At 39.1% G+C, this 12,901-nt stretch overlaps 2 protein-coding genes across 2 annotated transcripts; one reads left to right on the forward strand and one right to left on the reverse strand.

The window, feature by feature from the left end:
• Window positions 1–743: 743 nt before the first annotated feature.
• LOC127532436 (uncharacterized) lies at window positions 744–3,577 on the reverse strand. The gene is made up of 5 exons (XM_051944100.1): window positions 3,430–3,577; window positions 3,031–3,154; window positions 2,831–2,931; window positions 1,831–1,986; window positions 744–1,715 (listed from the first exon to the last, which is right to left on the reverse strand). The coding sequence occupies exons 2-5, from the start codon at window positions 3,128–3,130 to the stop codon at window positions 1,260–1,262; spliced, it is 813 nt and encodes a 270-aa protein (XP_051800060.1). The 5' UTR covers window positions 3,131–3,154; window positions 3,430–3,577; the 3' UTR covers window positions 744–1,259.
• A 2,747-nt stretch (window positions 3,578–6,324) lies between these two features.
• oxa1l (OXA1L mitochondrial inner membrane protein) lies at window positions 6,325–12,876 on the forward strand. The gene is made up of 11 exons (XM_022220055.2): window positions 6,325–6,468; window positions 7,906–8,040; window positions 8,762–8,872; window positions 8,970–9,267; window positions 9,453–9,596; window positions 9,690–9,775; window positions 10,523–10,687; window positions 10,798–10,902; window positions 11,013–11,175; window positions 11,338–11,418; window positions 12,624–12,876. Exons 1-11 carry the CDS (start codon window positions 6,358–6,360, stop codon window positions 12,743–12,745), a joined length of 1,521 nt encoding a protein of 506 aa, XP_022075747.1. The 5' UTR covers window positions 6,325–6,357; the 3' UTR covers window positions 12,746–12,876.
• The last annotated feature ends 25 nt before the right edge of the window (window positions 12,877–12,901 follow it).

Raw genomic sequence — 12,901 nt, forward strand, 5'->3', positions numbered from 1 at the left:
TTGTTTTGCTCCCATTTTTTATGAGATGAACTCAAAGATCTAAAACTTTTTCCACATACACAATGTCACCATTTCTCTCAAATATTGTTCACAAATCTGTCTAAATCTGTGACAGTGAGCACTTCTCCTTTGCTGAGATAATCCATCCCACCTCACAGGTGTGCCATATCAAGATGCTGATTAGACACCATGATTAGTGCACAGGTGTGCCTTAGACTGCCACAATAAAAGGCTGAAAGGTGCAGTTTTATCACACAGCACAATGCCACAAATGAGGCAAGATTTGAGGGAGAGTGCAACTGGCATGCTGACAGCAGGAATGTCAACCAGAGCTGTTGCTCATGTATTGAATGTTCATTTCTCTACCATAAGCCGTCTCCAAAGGCGTTTCAGAGAATTTGGCAGTACATCCAACCAGCCTCACAACTCCAGACCACGTGTAACCACACCAGCCCAGGACCTCCACATCCAGCATGTTCACCTCCAAGATGGTCTGAGACCAGCCACTCAGACAGCTGCTGAAACAATGGGTTTGCATAACCAAAGAATTTCTGCACAAACTGTCAGAAACCGTCTCAGGGAAGCTCATCTGCATGCTCGTCGTCCTCATCGGGGTCTCCACCTGACTCCAGTTTGTCTTCGTAACCGACTTGAGTGGGCAAATGCTATTTTTCTTTTGAACACAAAAGAAAAACAGAGCAAAAATTAGCCTGCGTCCAGACTGTAAGAGGAGGCGCGGGAAGGACTTTTTCAACTTTAATGGTTCATAATTCAAAAACTACATGGATTATTGAAAAAATAAAAACATGTATGCATTACTTAGACATAGCTGCATCTAACAATCTTTGTTGTAAATAATAGCAACCCAGTATTTAACTACTAGAGGATGCCAAAGCACAGCCTGCCCTTTTAGGCCAGTTTTCACCGTGGAGTGGGCCCTGAATCTGGCGTTGCTATTTATTGACATGAAAATTTGAACAAGTCAAAGCTTAAAAATAAAATTTATACAAATATATGGACAGCACATAATGACAGTAAATGACTAATTATACAACATTCAGGTTGATATATATTTATTATAGATATGCAGCAGTGCACATGTATGCATGTTCCACCTCCTGCTTCTGACTGACTGTCATCTCTATAATTCAGGAACGCATCAGTTATAATGATTACATTTGGCAACACATTTCTCACAAACAAAACACAAATGTGACTATATTTGCCAGATGTTTCTGCATGGAAAATAGGTGCACTTGTTACTGGAGGGAAAATGGTCTGGTGTGGTTCACATGATGCCACACAGGTATAGAGGTCTGTCTGGGGGCGACAGTACAGCTTGAACGGTGATGACGCTGCTGCAAGCACACGAAACAGAAGTTTGCTTGACATCTAGGACAGACAACAAAGTTACAGTATTTTTTGCTGTGCTCCAGCAGTGAGCCACAGGTGGGACAGGCCCGGATGGACGGACACCCAGTGATGCCCGGCATCGTCTCAAAGACGACATTTGGACAGGTTTGCAGGGTTTTCAGTAGCTGGTTGCAGCAGCCATTGTTTCCACAGCGGTCTGATCGCGGTTTTGGACCTTTCCATTCCTTCAGACACTGCCAGCAGAATTCAAAGGTCCGTCCTTTGTTTGAGGTGCACAGTTTGCAGCAGACATTCAGGTTGGATTTATTCGTTCTCATCACAGAGGATTTACATCCAGGACACTACAAATAATGAAAGAAAAGAGAAAACAGTGAAGGTCTTTCTTTAAATTCTAATATTCAGTAACAACTTCACAAGAACAGCTGCTGAATGTTATATTTTCAATGGTACACTTACTGCTTTGATAAGAATGTTCTCCCTGGCAGCATTCAAGGCCAACGTTTTTTCAAAGTATTTCTTTTCTTCAGGGGTCAGGAGAGCCATTTTACAAACCTCCACATAAGGCCACTCAGCGCCACAACCAAACTGACCACACACAAATCTGCTGTCACCCTGGAAAGAAATATACAAAAGTGTACAGTCTGAAAAAAGCCGCAAAGCACTATGATTTAGGTTTTTTTTTCTTCGAATCTCTAGGACTACCATTGTCCAGCAACGTTAGCATCATTCATGAAAAATTTAGAACAACTTTAGATCATCTAGCTGGAAACTGTAGTGTTGGACAAAGTCAACGTTTTACTATTGAAGTCATTAAAACTAGGAACACTATATTTCAGGTATTGAAATGACTTTGATGTAACTCTACATCATTATTTCCTTTAAAAATCAATCAACTGACTTCCTGTATTTTCATCCACTCCTCCCCTCTCGCTGCAGCTCAGCACTCCAGCTCACATACGATGCTGCTCAAACACTGTAAAACTACTTTAAACAACACAATGACAAGTTTAGATTTTGGAGAAATTCATTCACATGTTAGAACCTGACACGTATTCTGGAGAAGAAGAATGGGAAAAAAGTTCCATGCTAAGAGTCGATATGATTGGTCCCTGAGGTTTGTTCCATATGAAACCCAGGAAGTCTGAATGTTTGGTTTTGAAACTGTTGTTGGTATGCTGCAGTGTTATGGTGGGAAGGTTCAGTCATAGTGTTGATTAAATGTTTGTCTCATGATGTGACTTGCAGCTTATAAAAGACACTATATGAACATGTTAACAAGATCTGAAAAAACTTGACTGTCTCTAGAGGGCGTCTTCAAAGGATCTGAATTCTATTGCAGTGAAGTGGAACGCAGCCGTCATTATTTTACCAGTTCTGAGTGTTACAAAGTGTACTGGTGAAGAGGTATTCTATCATTTAGAAATGAAGTTGATAGCATTTATGACTCGCAGCCTACCTGATTCAGCTGCCTGAGACACCAGTTGGTGAGAGATGTGGGGGTCACAGCATGACCACAGGACATCTGAGCTCTGGGAGACTTGAAGCCTTCATACAGAACTGAGCAGAAGAATAAAAAAGAGGTCACACAAACAAAAAGCAATGATATCTTACTACTCATATGGGAAACTTAAAACAGATTGACTGAAGTCTACTTACAATCCAAGACGTCTTCTCCATCCACAAATTTAAGCGTTTTGTCTCCAGGGTCGTAACACTTCTCCTGTTTAGCTGCTTGGGTTGTCATTACGGAGCCCATTTCACCCTACAGCATGCTTGTCTCCTGCACAAAAACAACAGCAGGAGGCGAGGAGGAACACATTTATTTTCGGTTTCACTTCGAGGAGCGAAATATTGTGAGGAGGGGGATGTTGGGGATCCCAGCAGCTACACGGTGGACGTTTAGTTAAACACTGCAACCACCAGACACTGAAAGAGCAAGAAAGTCACCTTTCAGACGGATCACCTTCAGATGTATTAACTTCTGATGAATCAGATATATTTAACATGTGAATCAGTGATGCTGTGTGATTGAATCAGGCTGTGTTTTTTTCTAACCTGTGCAGGAAATCTGAGTGACCAGCGTGTTCGGAGAGCTGTCCTCGGCGCGTAAAGGAAAGGCGACACTCCAGCAGCGCATCAGACGAAACATGCGGCACAATGCCTTAACATGAGAAACAACACTAAGACAGACACAGTTTTTAATGGTAAGCGATGTGAGAGTCTACTAAATCCTGAAAAAATGCTGAGAGACGTTTCACAGTTCAGGTGAACAACCTAATGCGCATGGTTTGGCGTATGGGCGTGCCACCGCTTTCATTTTGTTTGGTGACCTGATAAAACTATTGACAATGAATGCGTGTTGTGGTGCCATCATACACGTGATTTCTTTTCATTGTCTGCGAACAAGCTGGGAACTTTCCACTGCAAATGACTGGTGTTCTGGGGGATTTTTCTTTTTTAATTATGCTTTCTTTTTGCGACTTAGCCAATTGTCTGAAAGTATTCCTATCATTTTAAATACAAATACTAAGAACGATGATGTTGGTAATAAATGTTTGTTGATATGTCACTTCATATTTAGACTAAATTGCAAAATTTGGAGTTGTGACCGAAAGTTCATAAAAAATAACCTCAGTATATTGTTGGATTTTGACTAATTTAGTGCAAATGTTGTGACTCACAGTACAAAAACATAGAAGATAACAATCTGAAAAGTATATCACAGTATAAAAATGTAAAGTATAAAAGCACAACATTCATAACAACATGATTTATGCAAAATTCAGCTTTTCTTCTGACCGGACAAACTCTTCTGGGTCCAAATGTTATCAGACTTTTTTTGACAAACAGAAAGGAATGCAGTCAAAAAAGTGATTCTAAAGAAGAATTAATAAGTAACATAAAAATGCTTTCACTTTGGATTTCATAACTGTTATATTTTTATGATATTTACAAAAAATACAGCCTCCAAACAAATGGATGGTGTCATAATGATATAAAGTATTATGTACTGTAAAAGGACTGCCCCCTCTCTGATCTGGGTTATAAATAGAGTTGAATGTGAAAGGACTCTAGAGAAGGATTGCAGCGTCGCCTCTGACACAAACAAAGCAAAGAAAATGTGTAAAACCGACCAGATCGTTGTCAGCTCATGCACAGGGGAGATGAGGACCATCAACCTCCTGCACAAAACCAAGAAGCCCTTACCAAGTGTGACTGTACGCCAGCTGAAGACTGTAGCAGTGAAGGAGTTTCCTAAATTATCAGGTAAACACACACACACACACACACACACAAAGAAAAAATATGAACTACAGGATACAGATGCTTTCTGTTTTATGTAAGAAAATCAGTTTTGTATGTTTTTCAGAACAGAAATGAAAGAATATTTTCCCTATCAGCCCACACTTTAAACATCCATGTCCAAAATCTGTATTTTTACAAATGGTAATTTGTTCTTTTACAGTGTTTTGCCTTAAATTGCCTTGTTACTGTATTGAAATTGCAATACATATATATATACACGTGTATATATATATATATATATATAATGTAAAAAATTACAAAATCCATATCAAAAACCTGTATTTTTACATATGCCAATTTGTTGTCATTTAACGGCCTTTTTCATATCAATGAAATATATATATATATATATATATATATATTACAGGGCTGATCTCCCTCTTTCCTCTGCTGTGTATTTAGGAAAGAACGTGGATGTCATAAAGCTGGTCTGTGAAGCCAGGCCTCTGGATAAAGATTCTGCTCCTCTGTCCGAATATGGAGTCAAGGCCGGGGCAGTGGTCCAGATGGTGAGGAAGGTCAACGGAGGTTGACAGAGAGGCTGAGGCATCATCATCATCATTATTGCCATCTCTATCCCCATCTCTATCCCCATCCCCGTCATCATCATTACCATCTCCATCCATATCGTCATCATCATCATCATGCAAATAAACAAAAAGACAAGAAGCAAACAGTGGACATGTTATTTTAGACAGAAACATCAAGGAGTCATATAGTCTAATCTGTGACTTTTTTGTACTTTGCACTTTTCAAGTTTACATTTTTGACACTTATGAAATTATGTTTTTGTGGAGTTTAGCAGCATACACAATTCAAGATCAAAGTGTAATGTAAGAGGGATTGAGGAGTCTAAATGTGTCTGGAAGTTAAACAAATCCTTACAAAACCAATGTTTCATCACCAGATTTGTTAATTTTTTAATTGACTGTTGATTTAACTGTTAAAAAAATGTAATATTTGATATTGTGATTTATGATACAACAATGTTTGACCCGTTACGGATACCCTGAACCTATAAAATTTATTTTTTTATTATATATTTGCATTTTGCTAGTGCAGTGTGGAACTAATATTTAAGTGTACATATTGGGATAATCTGCTCTCTGGGAAGTAAACACTGGGAACATCTGAAGATTTCTTGAGTTTTTTTATATAAACCATTCTGATTTAATTCCATTTTATGTCATTAAATCAAATTAAAGATTAAAAAACAAACCACAACATTGTTTTATTGTGTGTTTGTTTGAAGATGTGAATGAGTAGCATTCTATGTGTATTTTTTGCAAACACTTCAGCATAGTTGTTGAACTTGACACTCAAATGCAGGATGTGCAACTGGAGTGTAAACAGGCTGTGTACATGATAATAACTGCAATATCGATGTTAGTAAAATATATTAAAACATTTTCGTTTAATATATGTTAAAGCTAAACAATTTGTAGATCTTAACTACATTTCAGCATAGTGTTGCATTAAAATGCTATGATATAAACAACTTCAAGGCATTGTGACAATAAGAACTGTATTATACGTAAACAAAATGACACAAGAAGGAGTTCCTCACTCCAGTAAGCACAACCAAACATACACATCTAACTTCAGCGAAGCTCGTTGCAAAAACACAAGAATTATGTCTCCTCACGCTTTCCGTAGCGAGTTACGTTTCCTGCCAATATGGCTGCCATCAGGAGTGGGGTGACTCCGGGTTGCTTAGCAAGATGTTTCCTAAGACAGACTGGAAAACCGAGCCGGGGCAGCCGTCCTCTTCCAGACGTTTGGAGCCACGTAGGTGTTCTTTACAGTTTCCGTTGTTGTATTTTGTGCCTGCTTCTGGAACAAACACATAAACAGCGGCTGTCTGCGGCTAACTCGCTAGCCGGCTAGCAACCTCACTGCGTAGCTGAGTGCATGTCTTGTGTGACTTTGACAGCCTCTGCTGGAGGGACAGGGCCTTCAAATAATTTTTAATTCACGTGGTTTTTAAGCCAAAACAGCAGGGACAGTTTAGCTAGAAGCATTTAAAGACGTGCTTAAGACCACGAGGAGATGTTTGAATGTATTTAAGTGGAGCTAATGCTATATCTGTGTGGCTCCACATGTTAGCAAGACTCTGATAGCAGCCGTCAACAGCTATTACATTATTCATCCTGCAGTAAAAATACCGATTCTGTTTCTCGCATATGAGTTTAGCTTTGAACTTGAGGATTAAACTAGAGTTAAATAACTCGTAAGAATCACCCGCTGCCACCAGAGGTCACTATATCTGAGGTTAAACTTGAACCTGCTGCACGTCTGTTTCTTGTTTGTGTCTAGATTTTTATTATAATATGGTAGATTTCTGTTGCAGAGATAATTACATTTAATCCCTAAATGTTCAGACACTCATCATAAGCGTGTTTGAAAAGCAGTATTTGGAGTGGGCTGTACAGCTGACAAAATATAAAAATAAAATGTTTCAGTTATCAGTTGATATCAGGAATACTTCTTTTATGTTGATTTGTTTTGTTGTTGCTGTATTTTATCTGTAAATATTGTAGTTTATGCAATATTGTCAAAAATAATTAATATTGAAGAGCAACACTTTGTACAATTTGATAGTTTGTATTAATATTGAAAGTAGAGTTTAATGATATTATTTTTTGTGGTACTCAGAAGTGCAACTAAGTTAATTTAACTCCAAAGTTATATTAGATAATGTTCCAGCAGTGTTTGTTGTTAGCAGTTGCCTAAGTAAGTAGTCAGTATTGTCAGGCAAGCTGGGAGAAAATATTATTTTCTTAAATACAGTTTACCAAGGAAAATAAATGTACTGCATTGTTGTGGAGCAGACCTCTGAATCTGACTACGTGATAGAGGACCCAGTTTAGCTGAACTTGTTGACAGATAAGAGGTTTAGGGCTGCCACCGATGTTTATTTTTATTCAGCTCATTTTGTTTATTAGAGTCATGGGGGAAAATGCAATTCTAATCTTCCAGAGCTCTTTGCTCTTTTGTCTGACCCAAAGATTTCAATTTTAATTGATATGTAGCATCGAAATGCAGAAAGTCCTCACATTTCAGAAACAGTAAATACATACTACTTCTTTCTTAGTAGATGGCTTAAATGCTTAATACCAGCACATCCATTGATCATTTTTCTGTTGATTATTACTTTATTGTGTAAAAAATTCTTATTTAAATTGTGGATTTGGCTAAAACTCTGTCCTCCTGTTGTCCAAGCAGCAGTTGCTCCAGAGGTCTCATCTACATACCGTGTTTGAGTGCCGCACTTCTACCACAAAGACTCTGCTGGGCCGCAGACACCAAGGAAAATTCCTCTGGGTGAACGCTGTGGCAGCCAGACACAACAGCTCACAGGTGAGTCGAAACAAAGGTTATATATTTTCATAATTTTTTTACTGTTTAAGTTGCTGGCTTGTCACACATTGGATGGAATGGAAGCAAAATATTTTTACTACCAGCTTTTTAGTATTGTGTGTTGTGCCTTTGATGAAATAACTGACAGTCGATCCACATTGGTGAAGATAAACAAGCCACATACAACAAGACATTTATATTTCAGATTCTGGAGTGCTGTCAGACTTTGTGTATCCTGTATTTTACAGAATAATGTATGATAAAACAACAACAGCTCAGGTTAATGCCCAGCAGCTCTGACATCTTTCTCCTCCTGTTGAGCTCTGGTTTCCTCTCTAAATGGTGTTAGGAAAGGCCAAGAAGGATGAAATCTTCCACCAACTTATATGCAATTTTCTATCTGATTAGAAACTGTTTATACGTAAAGGGGCTACTTTTTTCTCAAATGTTAAATAGTCTCCAACACTGATTTCAAACAGTGGTCACAATGGACTATTAGACCTACTGACATTACTACTTTGGTTTGAGCAGCATGAAAAAATCTAATGGATGTAAATTATATCCTGTCATCATATACAGCTACATTATGACCTGTTGGAATTCAAAGGTTAAGTGGGATTTTTAGGTCATAATTTAAATGTTTTTTTAGTATTGTTTTATATTTTTAGGTACTGAAGTTAGCTGACTGCAGTTCACAGAATATTTTCCAAAACATTTACAGATCCCTCCAGAGGATGGAGCCATGGCAGCTCCAGTGGTAGAAGCTCCAATCCTGGAGTCTTCTCTACCTGCTGACCCCATCCCCACTATCACACAACCCATCATGGAACAGGTGGGTGAGACAGCATCTGAAATTAAACCATCTACCAGAGAGCCTGCGTTACATTTCCACATAAATCATGTGATGTTTTTGGTGTTGACATTTTCAGATCCCCGTTGAGACAGTTTCTGTGGCAGCACCAGTAGAAAGCTCTGCTGTTCCCCCAGTCCTGGATTCCTCCCCCACACTTGTGTCTGCTGACCCCACCCCTGTTTTAACACAGCCAGTCCTTGAGCAGGTGGCTGATGCTGCACCGACTGCCGTGGAAGTCCTGCAGGCTGTGGCCACAGAGCCGAGGTTAACAGAGCTGGGACTGGGTGCTCATACACCAGTGGGACTCATCCAGAACTTGTTAGAGTTCATGCATATGGATCTTGGTCTCCCCTGGTGGGGAGCCATTGTTGTCGGTAAGCTGAGACCAGCTAAAATCAGTACATGTCATTTAACTTTTAGGCAGTCTAGGGAGGTTGGGTAGATCTCTGAAGGTCATATTTTCCTTCAGTTTCATTCACGAGAACCAGCAATGTTAAATTTCCTGTCTTTTCTCACCCTCTTCTGTCTCTCTTTTGGCTTTGCTCATCACTTTCTATAGGAACGGTGCTGGCTCGTTTGGCTGTGTTTCCAGTCATAGTGAAGGGCCAGAGAGAGGCGGCCAAGCTCAACAATGTGCTGCCTGAGATTACCAAACTAACCAACAAAATGAATGAGGCCAAGCAGAGTGGAAACAAATATGAATGTAAATATTCATCTCTCTTTTTTTATTGGGTTTCTTTTTTCAGTCGCACTTTAGCTGTTTAAACTATAATGAGCTTTTGTTTGTCTGTTGCAGTTGCTAGAGCCTACTCTGACCTGAACCTGTTCCAGAAGAAGAATGATGTGAATCCTCTGCGTGGGTTCCTGGTTCCTATGGTGCAGGTCCGTTTTACCCCCTCCTCATTCTTTTTAAATCAAGGTGCTTAACTTCTGATTATTTGAATTGCAACTATTGACGTTAGCATTGTGGATTTAGTTGTAGAGCTAAACATGAAGTGAACCCTGCGTATTTTTTGTTTCAACCCAAATGAAAAAAACAACAGAGACTTCAGTAACTTGGAGGACACAGTTTGTTGGATTTGCAGCAAAAAAAAGGTAGACGTGAAATCTAAAACAAATAGAGGCATAGAAGGAACAGAAAAACACCTTTACATTGTTAATAATCATAGTTTGTATGACAGTTATTCACCAATGAAAATTTCACAATTATATAAGCCCTAGCTGTTGCATTTAGGAGTGTTCCTAAAGATGACACATCTGTTTTCTGGTCATGCTGAAAACACAGTGTGGCTTTAATTACTTCCACAAGGATTTAAATCCATGCTTATGATGCTCTATGTTGTTCTTTTGTGAGGTAAAACCTAAATGACATAAAATCATTTAAACAATGTCAATATGTAAAATACAAAAAAGGCTGAAAGACACACTGGTAGATTTTTCCTCCACAGCAGCCGGTGATAGAAGGATCTACTGAGCCACCTGTAATGATATGCTCAATAATAATTTAAAACTCAATTAAAGCTTTTGAGGAATGGCATTTTAGGACTTGATGTGTTTTTCCCTATTTTCTGCCTGCTTTGTCTTTGTGTCTGTTTATGATCACGACAACTTTCTGTGAATATCCCACAGGCACCAGTCTTCATCTCCTTCTTCATCGCACTGAGGAAGATGGCCTACCTGCCGGTGCCCAGCCTACAGACAGGAGGTGTGCTCTGGTTTACAGACCTGACGGCAGCAGATCCTTTCTATATTCTACCCATCGCCGTCACCGGAACCATGTTCTTCATCCTGGAGGTGAGGCAGCGTTTACCTCACGACAGTAAACATAAACTAATATTGATCCAGCTGATCTGTATGTCAGTGCTTTTCTTAGTAATCACCACATGTGTCTTCTGTTCTTTCAGCTGGGAGCAGAGTCTGGTATTGACAACCCCAATCTGCGTGCCATGAAGACTGTTTTCAGGATTATGCCCTTAATCATCCTCCCTCTCACGATCAACTTCCCCACGGTCAGCCTGTTATTTACTTCATCCGTTGTTGTTTTTGTTCGACTTGTTTAACCTCACATCATCCCAGAACATAACTCAAACCTCTGTGTTCTCCTTGTAACAAACTGCAGGCGGTGTTTACCTACTGGTTGACCTCGAACTGCTTCTCCCTGGGTCAAGTGGCGCTGCTCAGACACCCTCTAGTCAGGGAAAAGTTCAAGATCCCTGAGAGGATCAAGCACCCGGACTCGGCCATGCCCAAGAATGACGGATTAATCGAAAGCATGAAAAAGGGTTGGTGTTTCAGATCCATAATTTACCACTGTGGAGTGATAGTATTAAACCATAGATGTCGTTATTGTTTGATTCACTCAACAACAACACAAAAAAAACAGTATAAAAAAATTGCAACTGATGATTTTTTCCTGTCTGTGTTGTACCTGTTTGGGTCTTTAGGCTGGAAGAACGCTCAGCTGGCCCAGCAGCTGGAAGAGAGGGAAAGAAGGATAAAAAATCATCTGGACCTCGCTGCTAAAGGTCAGTCCCATCACTGTATTAGCAGCACACTGACAATTTTATTCGTCTTTATTTCAGCTACATGCTACAAAGAAATGACTTCTAAATGAAAATAAATAAGGGAAAGAAATGGAATATCTAAAGGTGGAAAAAAATATGCTGCCATATGAATTTGTCTCAATAGTTATTAAATTCCCAGCTTCTACAAGAAGTGCACATCAATACCATAACCTATAATAATGAAAAAGTAGTGGAATGACACACAAAGTTTTCAAAACTACCTGTTGAGTTTGTAGTTTTGTGGCGCGAACTCAGAGCTGCATGTAAAGGTGTCAAACCATTCAGAAGCTACTGACAACTGACTTTAAAAGAGTCATGAGCTGCAATATACCACAAAAATACAAAACTGTAACGTGTTGTAACGACTACATGTCCAAATGGAGGAGAGGAGCACCCCCTTGTGGCCACCATGACTTACTGCAAACAAGTGAAAATCACAAAAACATCAGCAAAAAGTGTTGATGTGAGATAATGAATGAGAAAATACTGTTGAAAATCATCTATTTCCCTGAATTTGTTCTCTTTTGAAAATACAATACTCACACTGAACAAGGGAGTAAATCCCCCAGAAAAAATGCTTACAAAATCAGTGAAGTGATAAAGGATTGTGGTATGAATATTTGAAGAAGGAAATGTAGATTTTATCAAGTCGGATTCCTGAATGTTACTGAATTTGCAGCGCCTCGACCCAGTGAGTATCTTATTCATGTATTTTTATTGCATTTAAGGTTTTTTTTTCTCAACCTTCAGGCTTGTGCTGAAGCAGTCATCAGTGGTAGCTGTTCTGGTATAATTTTAGAGTAACCTATTGTAGTAAACAGAATATCTTCTGAATGTGAATTAATAAATGACGACAGTAAGACTTTAATGTTCCTGTAATGTACATTTTCACTGTTTAAAACCTTTTCCTTTCATATTTTGCCACATCTGTACATCAGATCAACAGTTTTTGTGTCTTTAGTATAGACACCAGACATTAAAGAAGTGTTCTTAATAAATAAAAAGTATCTGAACATCCCTAAAGCTCAGATGGAGCTGTTACCATGGTTGTTATTGTGCTACCAGGCGGCTAGTAACACTTCCATATGTGTTCAAACTATTTATTTGTTCACAATAGATGATGAAGTACATGTATTTCACTAAATTTTAAAAATTTTTCTTTGCAGGTCCACTGAGGCAGACTTTTACCCACAATCCTCTGCAGCAGACGCCTCCCATTGCTGCAGCATCAGCTAAAGACAAACAGGCTGGAGCCAAAGTGAGGCCGTGGAAGGACACTATTGGATAAATCTGACTGGCTGTTAGCTTGAGGGTAGAATTAATTGTGTACATATTTATGGATTCAGAGACAGGGAAGGTCGGGAAAGATTTGTCATTATGTATTATTCTAATTAAAATGTAAACTCTGCCACAAAACAACAGTGTTTGGTGTCTGTTGTCATGA

This window comes from Acanthochromis polyacanthus, chromosome 23 (genome assembly GCF_021347895.1).
Source record: "Acanthochromis polyacanthus isolate Apoly-LR-REF ecotype Palm Island chromosome 23, KAUST_Apoly_ChrSc, whole genome shotgun sequence".
In the NCBI taxonomy this organism is placed as follows: domain Eukaryota; kingdom Metazoa; phylum Chordata; class Actinopteri; family Pomacentridae; genus Acanthochromis; species Acanthochromis polyacanthus.